Here is a 14,700-nt window from a genome sequence, read left to right on the forward strand (position 1 = left end):
GAGCGTTCTGCTGACATTATTCCTGGATATTTGGGCTTCTAGTCTACAGAGTTCAATGTTCTTTCCGTTTAGTCTAGTTTGTGAACGACGCGGATCACAGATTAGTGTCTCGGTTTCAGTTGTTAAATAGTGATGTGAAGTGATCTATGATCTGGAGTCTGCACAGGGAGTTTATTTTGAAAACTGACAGGATGTTCTAGTCCTTCCACTTCCTGCCAGGCCTGTTGAACACCCCAAGGCTCACTGCTAATTTCCACCGGTTGCCAAACGTCTGCGGAGTCATTAGGTTTCCATTAAAGTCAATGTGTGTATTTCCACTGACTGCAGAACGACTCCAGCACAGCTGATATACGCTGAGCTTCTGTTGTTGCCGGACACCGGAGAGCTCTGCAGCAACTCAGCACACGGCAGACAGTGCGGGACAGGAAGTCGAGCACAGAAACAAAATAAACATCTGGTTAATTTTCTAAATAAAATCCAGCGTGCTCACGGCGGATCATATTTCAATTCAATTCAATTTTATTTATAGTATCAAATCATAACAAGAGTTATCTCGAGACACTTTACAGATAGAGTAGGTCTAGACCACACTCTATAATTTACGAAGCCCCAACAATTCCAACAATTACAGTAATTCCCTCAAGAGCAAGCAGTGCAACAGTGGCGAGGAAAAACTCCCTCTTGGGAAGAAACCTGGGACAGACCCAGGCTCTTGGTAGGCGGTGTCTGACGGGCCGGTTGGGGGTGTGATGAACAGTGGCGATAATAGTCACATTAATAATGGAACAGTGACTTCAGTAATTTCCTGCTCTACACCTTGAAAACACAGCGCAGAGCTGTTTCCCCTCTACTGTGGCGGTTTGGTGGTTCTATTCTACGTGAATTCACGAGATCTCGAACAAATCCGGACCTGGTAGGCGTTGACGGACGGCGGAGCACGCAGCGGAGCCAACACGCAGACGTTCTGCATTCGGTGGAAATCCCCAGTCAGCAAGAAACAGACCTGAGTATTTCTTACGGAACCGGGAGGCGCTACTACCACACGCTAAGTCGCGGTGATTGTCTTGCATTTGGAAGCGGTTGCGCCTTAAAAAGGTGAGCGGCAACAAGGTCAAAGCTGAAATAATTGAAACTTTGAGAGCAGCTTTCGGCGGCAATTCAGAGTGCAACGCAGAGCAGTTTTACCGTGGATCATCATCACTCCCCGCCGCCCGGGGAACATCTCCCAGAGAGCTGCGACACTATACAGGTACGGCTGACAACTACCAACAATCCCCTTTTAGTTCTGTACTCATCACAGGACCATGGCAAACAGGTCACTGGCCATTCTATCCATTTGATTTCTTTCTTATTCACAACAGCCTGTATCTAACTGAAGTCCACTTCCAGGAGAAAGACGTACATGTCAGGCTCTGTCCCTCTCCCTGATCTCTATCTGCTGTTTTACTCATTTTTCACCACACCATCATTAATGAGTTAAAAACTCAGTTTAAAAAAAGGGGAATAAAACCTTCATTGTCCAGGAAAGCGTGGGGTTTTTGTGAGGTTTATTTCATCAGTTTTGGCAGGCCAGCAGTGCAAGGAAAGAACAATGGCGTCTGTCTTGCCCTGGTAAAAACCATAATCCCTCCCCGATGTCTCCCTGCTCACACAGATATATAACTTCACCTGGTGGCTCAGGCTGCCCACTTCCTTCAAAACAAAAGCTCTAACAGACACTCAAAGTCCTAGTCTGGATCAACGGAAGGACATTTCCAGGATAAACTTCCTCTCTCTGTTTCTCTCTCTCTCTCTCTGAGTGTTACCGTTCTCAAACTCCGTTCTCTTCGGAAAACAACTACCTCGTAGCTAGGGAGCTACACGCTGAAAATATCAAGTTATGAAGAAGATGTAGATGGAGCAACAAGGCAGACCTGCTCAGTTCTTTCAGGGAATGATTGTAAAGATTGAATAAGAATATGTTAGATCATTTCCTCTCTAACTGGGAGGTTTTGGGACTGATTGGTGGGATTGTTGTGGACCAAGTCCACACAGAGATCCACTGGTAAGAACCAATGAGGTTTAACCATGTTTCAGCTAATTTAAATAGCTCACGTTACGGTGTTGTGTCAACAGTTAACTTCATGTAATATTGGATGAGGACTTTTGTTTAGCGGGGTGTAAATCTTCCACCAGAACCAGTTCCTTCCTGAGACTATTTAGCAGAGACACCGTCGCTGTGTCCGGAGCTCAGCGCCACCCACGACCGTTGTGATTGGTTTAAAGAAATGCAAACAACCCAGAGCATTTATTCTCCTATCCCAGAATGCATCTGTGGCGTAGCCAGATTTACGCCACAGCGCCGTGGAGACAGAGCTGGCAGTGAGAGACTAATCTACACCCAACCGTCGGCTCAAACAACCTGCAGCTAAAATACAAAGAGAGAAGAAAGTGAAGTCACCTACGTCCTCATATCCACCTGAAGATTATCCAGCCATGTGTCCTCTCCTTCTCCTCCTTCTTATTCCTCCTATCCTTCCACCTCTCCTTCCTCTCAGTATCAGAGTGTAGAAACTTTAAACTTTATAAAACATGAACAGCAGAAGTTTTCCTCTCCGAGTTCTTTTCTTTCTGTCAGAGAACAATAAGCTGCAGCAGCACCGCCCAGGTACTGACGAAACTTCCTCTGACCCCCCTCAGACCTACAACCTCGTCGACCCCCCCCCCGAGCTATTTCTGTCCAGAGGGAAACAGGGAGGATGGGAGGAGTCCACACACTCAGACTGGACTCATGTGCTCAGCTCTTATTGTTCCACTCAGCTGAACTCTGTTACATGCATATCTTTGATTCTTTAACATATATTATATATATTATGAAATAATTTCTGTAAATCTAGTTGTTCTCAGTTGTCCAGTCCGATGACAGAACAAAAGATAAAGGAGCTGGAGATCTAGCTAAATAGTCCCTAGACTCAAACTCTATGGCTCCTGAAGCCAAACATTTTCTCTATAAAGGAGCCCTAGAAACTCAGTCTGAAATCAAGTTTCTGAATCCACCGGCCAGAATATTAAATTGTATTGGTTTTCTTGTAACAAACATCAGGAGTGTGCAGGGGTGTGCAGGGGTGTACAGGTGTGTTTAGGTGTGCATAGGAGTGTGTAGGTGTGTGTAGGAGTGTGTAGGAGTGTGTAGGGGTGTACAGGTGTGTGTAGGTGTGTACAGGTGTGTGTAGGAGTGTACAGGTGTGTGTAGGGGTGTACATGTGTGTGTAGGAGTGTGTGTTTGTACAGGTGTGTGTGGGAGTGTGTAGGAGTGTGTGTTTGTACAAGAGTGTGTTTTAGTGTGTGTTTGTACAGCTGGGTACCTGAGCCTCCTCTTGGCCAGGCTGCGGGAGCAGATCCTCTCTATGCTGCTCTGCAGGTTGAGCAGAGCGGTGATGGCCTGTTTCAGACACTCTTTGTCCTCCTCATCCTCACTCTTCTCCTCCAGTTGCTGCGGAGAATAAACATCACAGAGGAAAGAGTCAGACACACTACTACACTACACAAAACACTACACACAGAAGGCTTCAGGGCTCTTTTAAACACTAAACACAGAAGGGTTTGTGCGTGTGTGTGTGCATTTGTGTGCGTGCGTGTGTGTGTGTGTGTAACTCTAGAGTCATAGGGAGAGAAACAAAGTGTCTCCCCTGTTCTTTCTGACCGGCGTCAGTGAGCCAATCAGCATGCAGCTACCAAGATCTAATAATGTCTGTGATTGGCTGTCTAAAGTTACACACCGTAGAGACATGCAGAAAAACTCTGTTACACAGAGACAGCTCACCCAGATTGTTCATCTGACAGAGCTGGTCCAGAACTGATCCAGGACCAGAACCAGGTGTGACCCAGACCTTGGTCCAGCAGCAGCAGCCGCAGCAGCAGCAGCAGCAGCATGTGAACAGTAATCCCCACCCCCCCTCCCCCCAGCCCTGACATAATCTGCACAACATGACTGGAGGTATTTCACAGATTTAACTCAACTGGGCCAAAGAGCTTAAAACTTAAAGACTCAGAGCAGGACCAGGTCTACAGGAGACTGGTCTGGTACCGGGAACCAGTCTGAGACTGGGAACCAGTCTGGTACTGGGACACATGGAGGGCTGGGTTACACCAGTCTGGTACTGGGACACATGGAGTGTGTTACAGTGTGATACAGTGTGTTAGGTGTGTGTTACAGTGTGTTAGAGAGTGTGTTACAGTGTGTTAGATGTGTGTTACAGTGTGTTAGAGAGTGTGTTACAGTGTGTTAGATGTGTGTTACAGTGTGTTAGAGAGTGTGTTACAGTGTGTTAGAGAGTGTGTTACAGTGTGTTAGATGTGTGTTACAGTGTGTTAGGTGTGTGTTACAGTGTGTTAGAGAGTGTGTTACAGTGTGTTAGGTGTGTGTTACAGTGTGTTAGAGAGTGTGTTACAGTGTGTTAGAGAGTGTGTTACAGTGTGTTAGGTGTGTGTTACAGTGTGTTAGGTGTGTGTTACAGTGTGTTAGATGTGTTTTACAGTGTGTTAGAGAGTGTGTTACAGTGTGTTAGAGAGTGTGTTACAGTGTGTTAGGTGTGTGTTACAGTGTGTTAGGTGTGTGTTACAGTGTGTTAGAGAGTGTGTTACAGTGTGTTAGAGAGTGTGTTACAGTGTGTTAGAGAGTGTGTTACAGTGTGTTAGGTGTGTGTTACAGTGTGTTAGGTGTGTTACAGTGTGTTAGATGTGTGTTACAGTGTGTTAGGCGTGTGTTACAGTGTGTTAGGCGTGTGTTACAGTGTGTTAGATGTGTGTTACAGTGTGTTAGGCGTGTGTTACAGTGTGTTAGAGTGTGTTACAGTGTGTTAGGAGTGTGTTACAGTGTGTTAGATGTGTGTTACAGTGTGTTAGGTGTGTGTTACAGTGTGTTAGGTGTGTGTTACAGTGTGTTAGGTGTGTGTTACAGTGTGTTAGAGAGTGTGTTACAGTGTGTTAGATGTGTGTTACAGGGTGTTAGGTGTGTGTTACAGTGTGTTAGATGTGTGTTACAGTGTGTTAGGCGTGTGTTACAGTGTGTTAGGTGTGTGTTACAGTGTGTTAGGTGTGTGTTACAGTGTGTTAGGTGTGTGTTACAGTGTGTTAGAGAGTGTGTTACAGTGTGTTAGGCGTGTGTTACAGTGTGTTAGAGAGTGTGTTACAGTGTGTTAGAGAGTGTGTTACAGTGTGTTAGGCGTGTGTTACAGTGTGTTAGGTGTGTGTTACAGTGTGTTAGGTGTGTGTTACAGTGTGTTAGAAAGTGTGTTACAGTGTGTTAGGTGTGTGTTACAGTGTGTTAGAGAGTGTGTTACAGTGTGTTAGAGAGTGTGTTACAGTGTGTTAGAGAGTGTGTTACAGTTTGTTAGGCGTGTGTTACAGTGTGTTAGAGAGTGTGTTACAGTGTGTTAGGTGTGTGTTACAGTGTGTTAGGTGTGTGTTACAGTGTGTTAGATGTGTGTTACAGTGTGTTAGGTGTGTGTTACAGTGTGTTAGGTGTGTGTTACAGTGTGTTAGATGTGTGTTACAGTGTGTTAGGTGTGTGTTACAGTGTGTTAGGTGTGTGTTAGTGTGTTAGAGAGTGTGTTACAGTGTGTTAGAGAGTGTGTTACAGTGTGTTAGAGAGTGTGTTACAGTGTGTTAGGTGTGTGTTACAGTGTGTTAGGTGTGTGTTACAGTGTGTTAGGTGTGTGTTACAGTGTGTTAGAGAGTGTGTTACAGTGTGTTAGAGAGTGTGTTACAGTGTGTTAGGCGTGTGTTACAGTGTGTTAGATGTGTGTTACAGTGTGTTAGGTGTGTGTTACAGTGTGTTAGGTGTGTGTTACAGTGTGTTAGAGAGTGTGTTACAGTGTGTTAGGTGTGTGTTACAGTGTGTTAGGTGTGTGTTACAGTGTGTTAGATGTGTGTTACAGTGTGTTAGGTGTGTGTTACAGTGTGTTAGGTGTGTGTTACAGTGTGTTAGAGAGTGTGTTACAGTGTGTTAGGCGTGTGTTACAGTGTGTTAGATGTGTGTTACAGTGTGTTAGGTGTGTGTTACAGTGTGTTAGGTGTGTGTTACAGTGTGTTAGGCGTGTGTTACAGTGTGTTAGAGAGTGTGTTACAGTGTGTTAGGTGTGTGTTACAGTGTGTTAGGTGTGTGTTACAGTGTGTTAGGTGTGTGTTACAGTGTGTTAGGTGTGTGTTACAGTGTGTTAGGTGTGTGTTACAGTGTGTTAGATGTGTGTTACAGTGTGTTAGGTGTGTGTTACAGTGTGTTAGATGTGTGTTACAGTGTGTTAGGTGTGTGTTACAGTGTGTTAGGTGTGTGTTACAGTGTGTTAGAGAGTGTGTTACAGTGTGTTAGATGTGTGTTACAGTGTGTTAGGTGTGTGTTACAGTGTGTTAGATGTGTGTTACAGTGTGTTAGGTGTGTGTTACAGTGTGTTAGGTGTGTGTTACAGTGTGTTAGGTGTGTGTTACAGTGTGTTAGAGAGTGTGTTACAGTGTGTTAGATGTGTGTTACAGTGTGTTAGGTGTGTGTTACAGTGTGTTAGATGTGTGTTACAGTGTGTTAGGTGTGTGTTACAGTGTGTTAGGTGTGTGTTACAGTGTGTTAGGTGTGTGTTACAGTGTGTTAGATGTGTGTTACAGTGTGTTAGGTGTGTGTTACAGTGTGTTAGGTGTGTGTTACAGTGTGTTAGAGAGTGTGCTGTCTCACCTTGAGGATCTCGAAGAGGTGCAGACAGTGGTAAACAGGAGTGAGCAGCAGTCTGGGCAGAACGTACTGAACAGCTTCTTTAAAACCTTCACAGATAGACTGAAGACAGACAGCATCATCATCATCATCATCAACATTATCATCATCATCATCTGCAGCAAAGGAACAGGAACAGCTGGGTGGAGCCTACAGGTGTGTGATGTGAGAGAGGAGGGCGGGGCTTACCTGCAGGTGGAAGGCAGCTCCCGGTTTGGACACCTGACTCAGGAAGTGTTCATGGAAACCAGAGCGGAGGGTGTCCTGAGCGTACGTCTCATAGGGGTCAAAGGCCAACTCCTGCCAGCCAATCACACAGCGATTGGTCACATGGATACAGAAACATCAAGTTTAACAGTTCAGAAGGTAAAAGAGAATAAATACAAATATATGCAATATAGCCGGGGTTCAAGCCAACACAGACCGGTAGAATCTAAAAGCTGCGAAGGATCGGGACCGGGGACAGTTTCCAACACCTGCATCGAAGATAACTAACAGCTTTCACTACAACCGGAAAATCTTAAACGGCAGGAAATCGAGTTGGCAGAATTTAGTGGTTCTTGAGGCAAATTTGCAGATTAAGTATAGATGGATGTCTTCCTTTAAATCGGAGGAGTTATGACTTTTCAAAGTTGAGCTTAAATCACGCCCCTATCAGGCTGACTGGGGTCATATTTCATAGGCAGCGTTTGCACAAAACTTCCAAACATTGGTGAACATTTCCTATTATTCATCGTATAAGATAACATCATAGGAACATGAACCATTGAATCCTCAAACCACACACATACACATACACATACACACACACACACACACACACACACACACACACACAGGTGCACAGACAGATAGACAGACAGACAAGTAGAGAGACAGGTAAATAGACAGACAGGTAGAGAGACAGACAGGTACCTCTGCCAGGTCCTCGAAGCAGCTCCCCACCAGAGGATGAGGACTCCCTTCGTCCGTCATCTCCACCGTGTCCTCGATCAGACCCAACAGCTTCACCGTCACCTCATGGATATCTACGATCCTGCTGAAGATACTGTCCACATCCTGACAGACAGACAGGTTACAGACAGACAGGTTACACACAGACAGGTTACAGACAGACAGCTAACCCAACAGCTTCACCGTCACCTCATGGATATCTACGATCCTGCTGAAGATACTGTCCACATCCTGACAGACAGACAGGTTACAGACAGACAGGTTACAGACAGACAGGTTACACACAGACAGGTTACAGACAGACAGCTAACCCAACAGCTTCACCGTCACCTCATGGATATCTACGATCCTGCTGAAGATACTGTCCACATCCTGACAGACAGACAGGTTACAGACAGACAGGTTACAGACAGACAGGCTACACACAGACAGGTTACAGACAGACAGCTAACCCAACAGCTTCAGTGAGACAGACACAGAGAGACAGACAGACAGACAGACAGGCAGGCAGTACGTACGTGCTGGGAGAAGAGCCTGTGGCTGCAGCTGATTGGCTCTCTGAACACCTTGATCAGCAGGTTGAGAGTTCTCAGGTACTGGCGGCCCTCAGACATGAAGCTCCGCACCAGCTCGTAGTAACTCTGCTCCTCATTGGCTGATGGCTCCTCGTCCATCAGAGGGAAGCCGCTGATGTCTTCCTCATCCTGGTGGAACATGTCCATCAGCACCTGAGACACAGACAGACAGGTCAGAGAGAGACAGGCAGACACACACACAGACAGGCAGGTGAGAGAGACAGACAAGTGAGAGAGACAGGCAGACAGAGAGACACACAGACAGGAGAGAGAGACAGGTGAGAGACACACAGACCGACAGGTAAGAGAGAGACAGGTGAGACACAGACATTCAAAAGACCCTTTTCTTTTTCCATTTCTGTTTCTGCGAGCCCTCCACAACATTACAGCTGCATGGCATGTAAGGGTTTAGTGTTAACTGGTTATTATGACAGCTGTAGTTCATTCATAAAGTCAAAAGTTCAAATGTTAAAGTTCTTAACATTGGACACTAATTATTCCACTTTTATTCAGAATGTGATAATATTCTGAGTGTGAAACAGGTCATGGAAACAGCATGTTCTGTTTGGATATTCAGAATAAAACCTTTTTCTGAATATATAGTCTTCAGATTAAGACTTGATATTTCGGTATTATTCAGCTTTTAGAAGCATTCTTTGGGCATGTATACAGCTCATTCAGAATCTGTCTCATTAAGGGTCTTTACTGCAGTTTGTGACAGTTTTCTGTCTGTCTGTCTGTCTGTCTGTCTGTGTCTGTCTGTAGTGTGTGTGTGTCTGTATTTGTGTGTGTGTGTGTGTGTGTGTGTGTGTGTGTGTGCGTGCCTTGTCAGCACACATGGCCACGGTGATGTCCTGCTGCGAGATCTCGTAGTGCCGAATGTTCCTGACGTAGTTTCCGGCCAGCTTCAGGATGTCAGCAGAGATGTACTCCAACACGGCCACCATGTACACAGACACCTGGTGGTCGATCTTATAGCCCAGCACCTCCTGACAACACAGGGACACAAGGCATCATGGGTAACACCTCCTGACAACACAGGGACACAAGGCATCATGGGTAACACCTCCTGACAACACAGGGACACAAGGCATCATGGGTAACACCTCCTGACAACACAGGGACACAAGGCATCATGGGTAACACCTCCTGACAACACAGGGACACAAGGCATCATGGGTAACACCTCCTGACAACACAGGGACACAAGGCATCATGGGAAACACCTCCTGACAACACAGGGACACAAGGCATCATGGGTAACACCTCCTGACAACACAGGGACACAAGGCATCATGGGTAACACCTCCTGACAACACAGGGACACAAGGCATCATGGGTAACACCTCCTGACAACACAGGGACACAAGGCATCATGGGTAACACAGCCTGACCACCTGGTGTATATATATATATATATATATATATATATATATATATATATATATATATATATATATATATATATATATTAGGGCTGAACGATTTTTGAAAATAATCTAATTGCGATTTTTTCCCAAAATATTGCGATTACGATTCGATATTCGTTTATTTTTTTAAGCTCTTTGTCTTCTGATTTATTGTTTGTCTTTGTTGAATAATACATTGTATAGTATGAACAACACACAATTACACACTAGACAGTTAAATAAGTAAAAACCCATACATACACACACACATATCACACACATATACACATATATATACACATATACACATATATATATACACACACACATATACATATATATATATATATATATATACACACACACACATATATATATATACATACACACACACATATACATACATTATATAAATATATATATATATATATATATATATATATATATATATATATATATATATATATATATATATATATATACACACACACACACACATATATATATATATATACATACACAATTTTTTTTACAGTGCACAGAGAGGAGCTGCCTCCAGCCCCTCCCCCTCGTGAAGTTGCGTGCCGACACCGTCAACACTGCACTAGCTCAGAGAGGCTATCGTTACGTTAGCACTAGCTCAGAGAGGCTATCGTTACGTTAGCTCTAGCTCAGAGAGGCTATCGTTACGTTAGCTGGTGCTGGTCTTGCCGTGGGATTAACTGTACTAATAAAACCGTTGAAACCACGCGGCCACGCTGCTGTGAATGCTCCCCAAACGTCATTTATCAGTCTGGTTGTTACCCCTCTCAGTGGCAGCTCCTCCACTCATATCTTTATAACGGAGCTAACCGCTAACCGGAGCTAACCGCTAATCAGAGCTAACCGCTAATCAGAGCTAGCTCGTTGCCAACCGAGCCTTCAGTTCTGCGTGCCTGTGTCCATTAACTGCATGTATGGACTCGAGCCCGAGCAAAACCCTTCATTTTAGTAAACTGGCTGTAAAAGATTTAAACTTGAACTCAGAATTGTTTGAATGACAGAGATCAGCTCAAGGTACGGTGTAGCGTTAGCGTGCTAAGTTGATGCTTTCTCTGCGTAGTGCAGACTGATTTGCTCTCGCGAGTCATCAAATCGAGACCAAATCGCAGCCTTTGCGATTAGGAAATCGCGTTTTAACATATCGCGATATTATCGCAAATGCAATTAATCGTTCAGCCCTAATATATATACACACACATATATATATATATATATATATATATATAGGGAGGGATATAGCAGGGAGGGTGTTTCAGGTGTTCCAGAGGGATGGTGCTGCAACTCTGTCTCTGAAGGTACAGAGTCTGGTGTGGGGAACGGAGAGCAGGCCAGCGTCTGAGGACCGCAGGTTTTGGGGTGGGGTGTATGGATGGAGGAGGTCTGAGAGGTACTGTGGGGCCAGGGTATGGAGGAGGTCTGAGAGGTACTGTGGGGCCAGGGTATGGAGGAGGTCTGAGAGGTACTGTGGGGCCAGGGTATGGAGGAGGTCTGAGAGTTACTGTGGGGCCAGGGTATGGAGGAGGTCTGAGAGGTACTGTGGGGCCAGGGTATGGAGGGGGTCTGAGAGGTACTGTGGGGCCAGGGTATGGAGGGGTCTGAGAGGTACTGTGGGGCCAGGGTATGGAGGAGGTCTGAGAGTTACTGTGGGGCCAGGGTATGGAGGAGGTCTGAGAGTTACTGTGGGGCCAGGGTATGGAGGAGGTCTGAGAGGTGCTGTGGGGCCAGGGTATGGAGGTCTGAGAGGTACTGTGGGGCCAGGGTATGGAGGAGGTCTGAGAGGTACTGTGGGGCCAGGGTATGGAGGAGGTCTGAGAGGTACTGTGGGGCCAGGGTATGGAGGGGGTCTGAGAGGTACTGTGGGGCCAGGGTATGGAGGAGGTCTGAGAGGTACTGTGGGGCCAGGGTATGGAGGAGGTCTGAGAGGTACTGTGGGGCCAGGGGGAGGTCTGAGAGGTACTGTGGGGCCAGGGTATGGAGGAGGTCTGAGAGGTACTGTGGGGCCAGGGTATGGAGGAGGTCTGAGAGGTACTGTGGGGCCAGGGTATGGAGGAGGTCTGAGTGGTACTGTGGGGCCAGGGTATGGAGGAGGTCTGAGAGGTACTGTGGGGCCAGGGTATGGAGGAGGTCTGAGAGGTACTGTGGGGCCAGGGTATGGAGGAGGTCTGAGAGGTACTGTGGGGCCAGGGGGAGGTCTGAGAGGTACTGTGGGGCCAGGGTATGGAGGAGGTCTGAGAGGTACTGTGGGGCCAGGGTATGGAGGGATTTTTGAAGGTAGTAGTGATGAAGAGGGAGGTAGTAGTGATGAAGATGAAGGTAGTAGTGATGAAGAGGGAGGTAGTAGTGATTAAGATGAAGGTAGTAATGATGAAGGTAGTAGTGATGAAGATGAAGGTAGTAGTGATGAAGGTAATAGTGATGAAGGTAGTAGTGATGAAGAGGGAGGTAGTAGCAATGAAGATGAAGGTAGTAGTGATGAAGGTAGTAGTGATGAAGATGAAGGTAGTAGTGATGAAGGTAATAGTGATGAAGGTAGTAGTGATGAAGAGGGAGGTAGTAGTGATTAAGATGAAGGTAGGAGTGATGAAGGTAATAGTAATGAAGGTAGTAGTGATGAAGAGGGAGGTAGTAGTGATTAAGATGAAGGTAGGAGTGATGAAGATGAAGGTAGTAGTGATGAAGATACCTTGAGCAGCGGGTGGATCTTGTCGACGGGCAGGGCCAGAGGGTTCCTCCTCTTCCTCTTCTCGATGGCAGCCTGAGCGTCAGCGATCGCCCACTTATCGATCGGGTGAGGAAAACTCTTCTGCACGCGCTCCTGAGAGACGGGGGGACATCTGGACGTAAAACATTTGGATCCTGGTCCAAACATCTGGACCAAGACATCAGGACCATCAGGACCCAGACATCAGGACCCAGACATTAGGGCCCAGACATCAGGGCCCAGACATCAGGGCCCAGACATCTGGACCCAGACATCTGGACCATCAGGACCCAGACATCAGGACCCAGAAATTAGGGCCCAGACATCAGGGCCCAGACATTAGGGCCCAGACATCAGGGCCCAGACATCAGGGCCCAGACATTAGGGCCCAGACATCAGGGCCCAGACATCAGGGCCCAGACATTAGGGCCCAGACATCAGGGCCCAGACATCTGGACCATCAGGACCCAGACATCAGGACCCAGACATCAAGACCCAGACATCAAGACCCAGACATCTGGACCATCTGGACCCAGACATCAGGACAATCAGGACCCAGACATCAGGACCATCAGGACCCAGACATCAGGACCCAGACATCAGGGCCCAGACATCAGGGCCCAGACATCAGGGCCCAGACATCAGGGCCCAGACATCTGGACCATCAGGACCCAGACATCAAGACCCAGACATCAAGACCCAGACATCTGGACCATCTGGACCCAGACATCAGGACAATCAGGACCCAGACATCAGGACCCAGACATCAGGACCCAGACATTAGGGCCCAGACATCAGGGCCCAGACATCAGGCCCAGACATCTGGACCATCAGGACCCAGACATCAGGACCCAGACATCAAGACCCAGACATCAAGACCCAGACATCTGGACCATCTGGACCCAGACATCAGGACAATCAGGACCCAGACATCAGGACCATCAGGACCCAGACATCAGGACCCAGACATTAGGGCCCAGACATCAGGGCCCAGACATCAGGGCCCAGACATCTGGACCATCAGGACCCAGACATCAGGACCCAGACATCAAGACCCAGACATCTGGACCATCAGGAACCAGACATCAGGACCCAGACATCTGGACCATCTGGACCCAGACATCAGGACAATCAGGACCCAGACATCAGGACCATCAGGACCCTGACATCAGGACCATCTGGACCCAGACATCTGGACCATCTGGACCCAGACATCAGGACCATCAGGACCCTGACATCAGGGCCCAGACATCAGGACCATCAGGACCCAGACATCAGGACCATCAGGACCATGACATCAGGACCCAGACATCTGGACCCGGACATCTGGACCATCTGGACCCAGACATCAGGACCCAGACATCAGGACCATCAGGACCCAGACATCTGGACCCGGACATCTGGACCATCTGGACCCAGACATCAGGACCATCAGGACCCAGACATCAGGACCCAGACATCAGGACCCAGACATCAGGACCCAGACATCAGGACCATCAGGACCCAGACATCAGGACCCAGACATCAGGACCCAGACATCAGGACCCAGAAAGCCAAGCTCATTCATTGTCTCACCAGAAACAGGATTTTAACCTCAACGTTATTCATGTTCTAACGTGCGCCCTGGAGGTAACGAGTCTCCGCTGGTTTTCAGATCACGGTGGAAGCGAAGCGATCAGGAGAGGTTAACACGTTGAACATTTTAACAGCTTATTAACATGTGCTTGTTGCCCCGTGTGCACTGATGACCTCATCTGGTGACATTTCTAAATGCCTTCCTACAGTTGCTCAATAAAAGCTTTCACACAAACGGACATGCGTCATTAGTATGAGAAAAAAATGAGATTTGATGTGTGTCTGGCTCGGGTCGGGCTCAGACACGGCTTTGTCGGACGTGGGCCGGGCTCGGACAGAAACATTCGGCCCGATGCGGACTCTAACACACACAAACAGACACAGACACAGAAACAGACACACACACACACACACACACACACACAAACACACACACACAAACAGACACAGACACACAGACACAGGCTAAGGAGCAGTGAGGGGTCAGAGGTCAGGGGGCGGGGTTTTATCACCTCGTCATCTCACTGCAGCCTCCATCAGCTGGGAACAAGAAGCTGACCAATCACACTGCAGCCTCATTGTGATGTCATCAGGCAGAGACTCTACTGTCTGCGTTCATTGCATGCTTGTTTGTTTGTTTGTTTGTTTGTTTGTTTTCCTCGTCTCTCTCTCTGGAGACTGGAGGACCACTCTCGGTTCCTTAGC

At 47.1% G+C, this 14,700-nt stretch overlaps 2 protein-coding genes across 2 annotated transcripts; both read right to left on the reverse strand.

The window, feature by feature from the left end:
- Positions 1-1,003: 1,003 nt before the first annotated feature.
- LOC114552184 (son of sevenless homolog 1-like) lies at positions 1,004-7,904 on the reverse strand (the record flags this gene model as incomplete). The annotated part of the gene is made up of 5 exons (XM_028572815.1): positions 7,655-7,904; positions 6,929-7,039; positions 6,704-6,802; positions 3,345-3,472; positions 1,004-1,086 (listed from the first exon to the last, which is right to left on the reverse strand). Coding segments are annotated over exons 1-5 (481 nt in total), but the record flags the coding sequence as incomplete, so codon positions are not given.
- Positions 7,905-7,983: 79 nt separating this feature from the next.
- LOC114552185 (son of sevenless homolog 1-like) lies at positions 7,984-12,588 on the reverse strand. The gene is made up of 4 exons (XM_028572816.1): positions 12,403-12,588; positions 9,093-9,257; positions 8,212-8,421; positions 7,984-8,065 (listed from the first exon to the last, which is right to left on the reverse strand). The coding sequence occupies exons 1-4, from the start codon at positions 12,586-12,588 to the stop codon at positions 8,000-8,002; spliced, it is 627 nt and encodes a 208-aa protein (XP_028428617.1). The 3' UTR covers positions 7,984-7,999.
- Between the last annotated feature and the right edge of the window lie 2,112 nt (positions 12,589-14,700).

The sequence above is a fragment of the Perca flavescens genome, unplaced genomic scaffold, assembly GCF_004354835.1.
Source record: "Perca flavescens isolate YP-PL-M2 unplaced genomic scaffold, PFLA_1.0 EPR50_1.1_unplaced_scaf_94, whole genome shotgun sequence".
Lineage (NCBI taxonomy): Eukaryota > Metazoa > Chordata > Actinopteri > Perciformes > Percidae > Perca > Perca flavescens.

What these genes read in the sequence shown, in the direction of transcription:
- LOC114552185 (XM_028572816.1), bottom strand. Translation starts at nt 12,588, where the DNA reads ATGTTTGGACCAGGATCCAAATGTTTTACGTCCAGATGTCCCCCCGTC. An exon ending in AGATCCACCCGCTGCTCAAG is followed by an intron (nt 9,258 to 12,402) that starts GTATCTTCATCA and finishes CTGTGTTGTCAG; the next exon opens with GAGGTGCTGGGCTATAAGAT. An exon ending in ACAGGCTCTTCTCCCAGCAC is followed by an intron (nt 8,066 to 8,211) that starts GTACGTACTGCC and finishes TCTGTCTGTCAG; the next exon opens with GATGTGGACAGTATCTTCAG.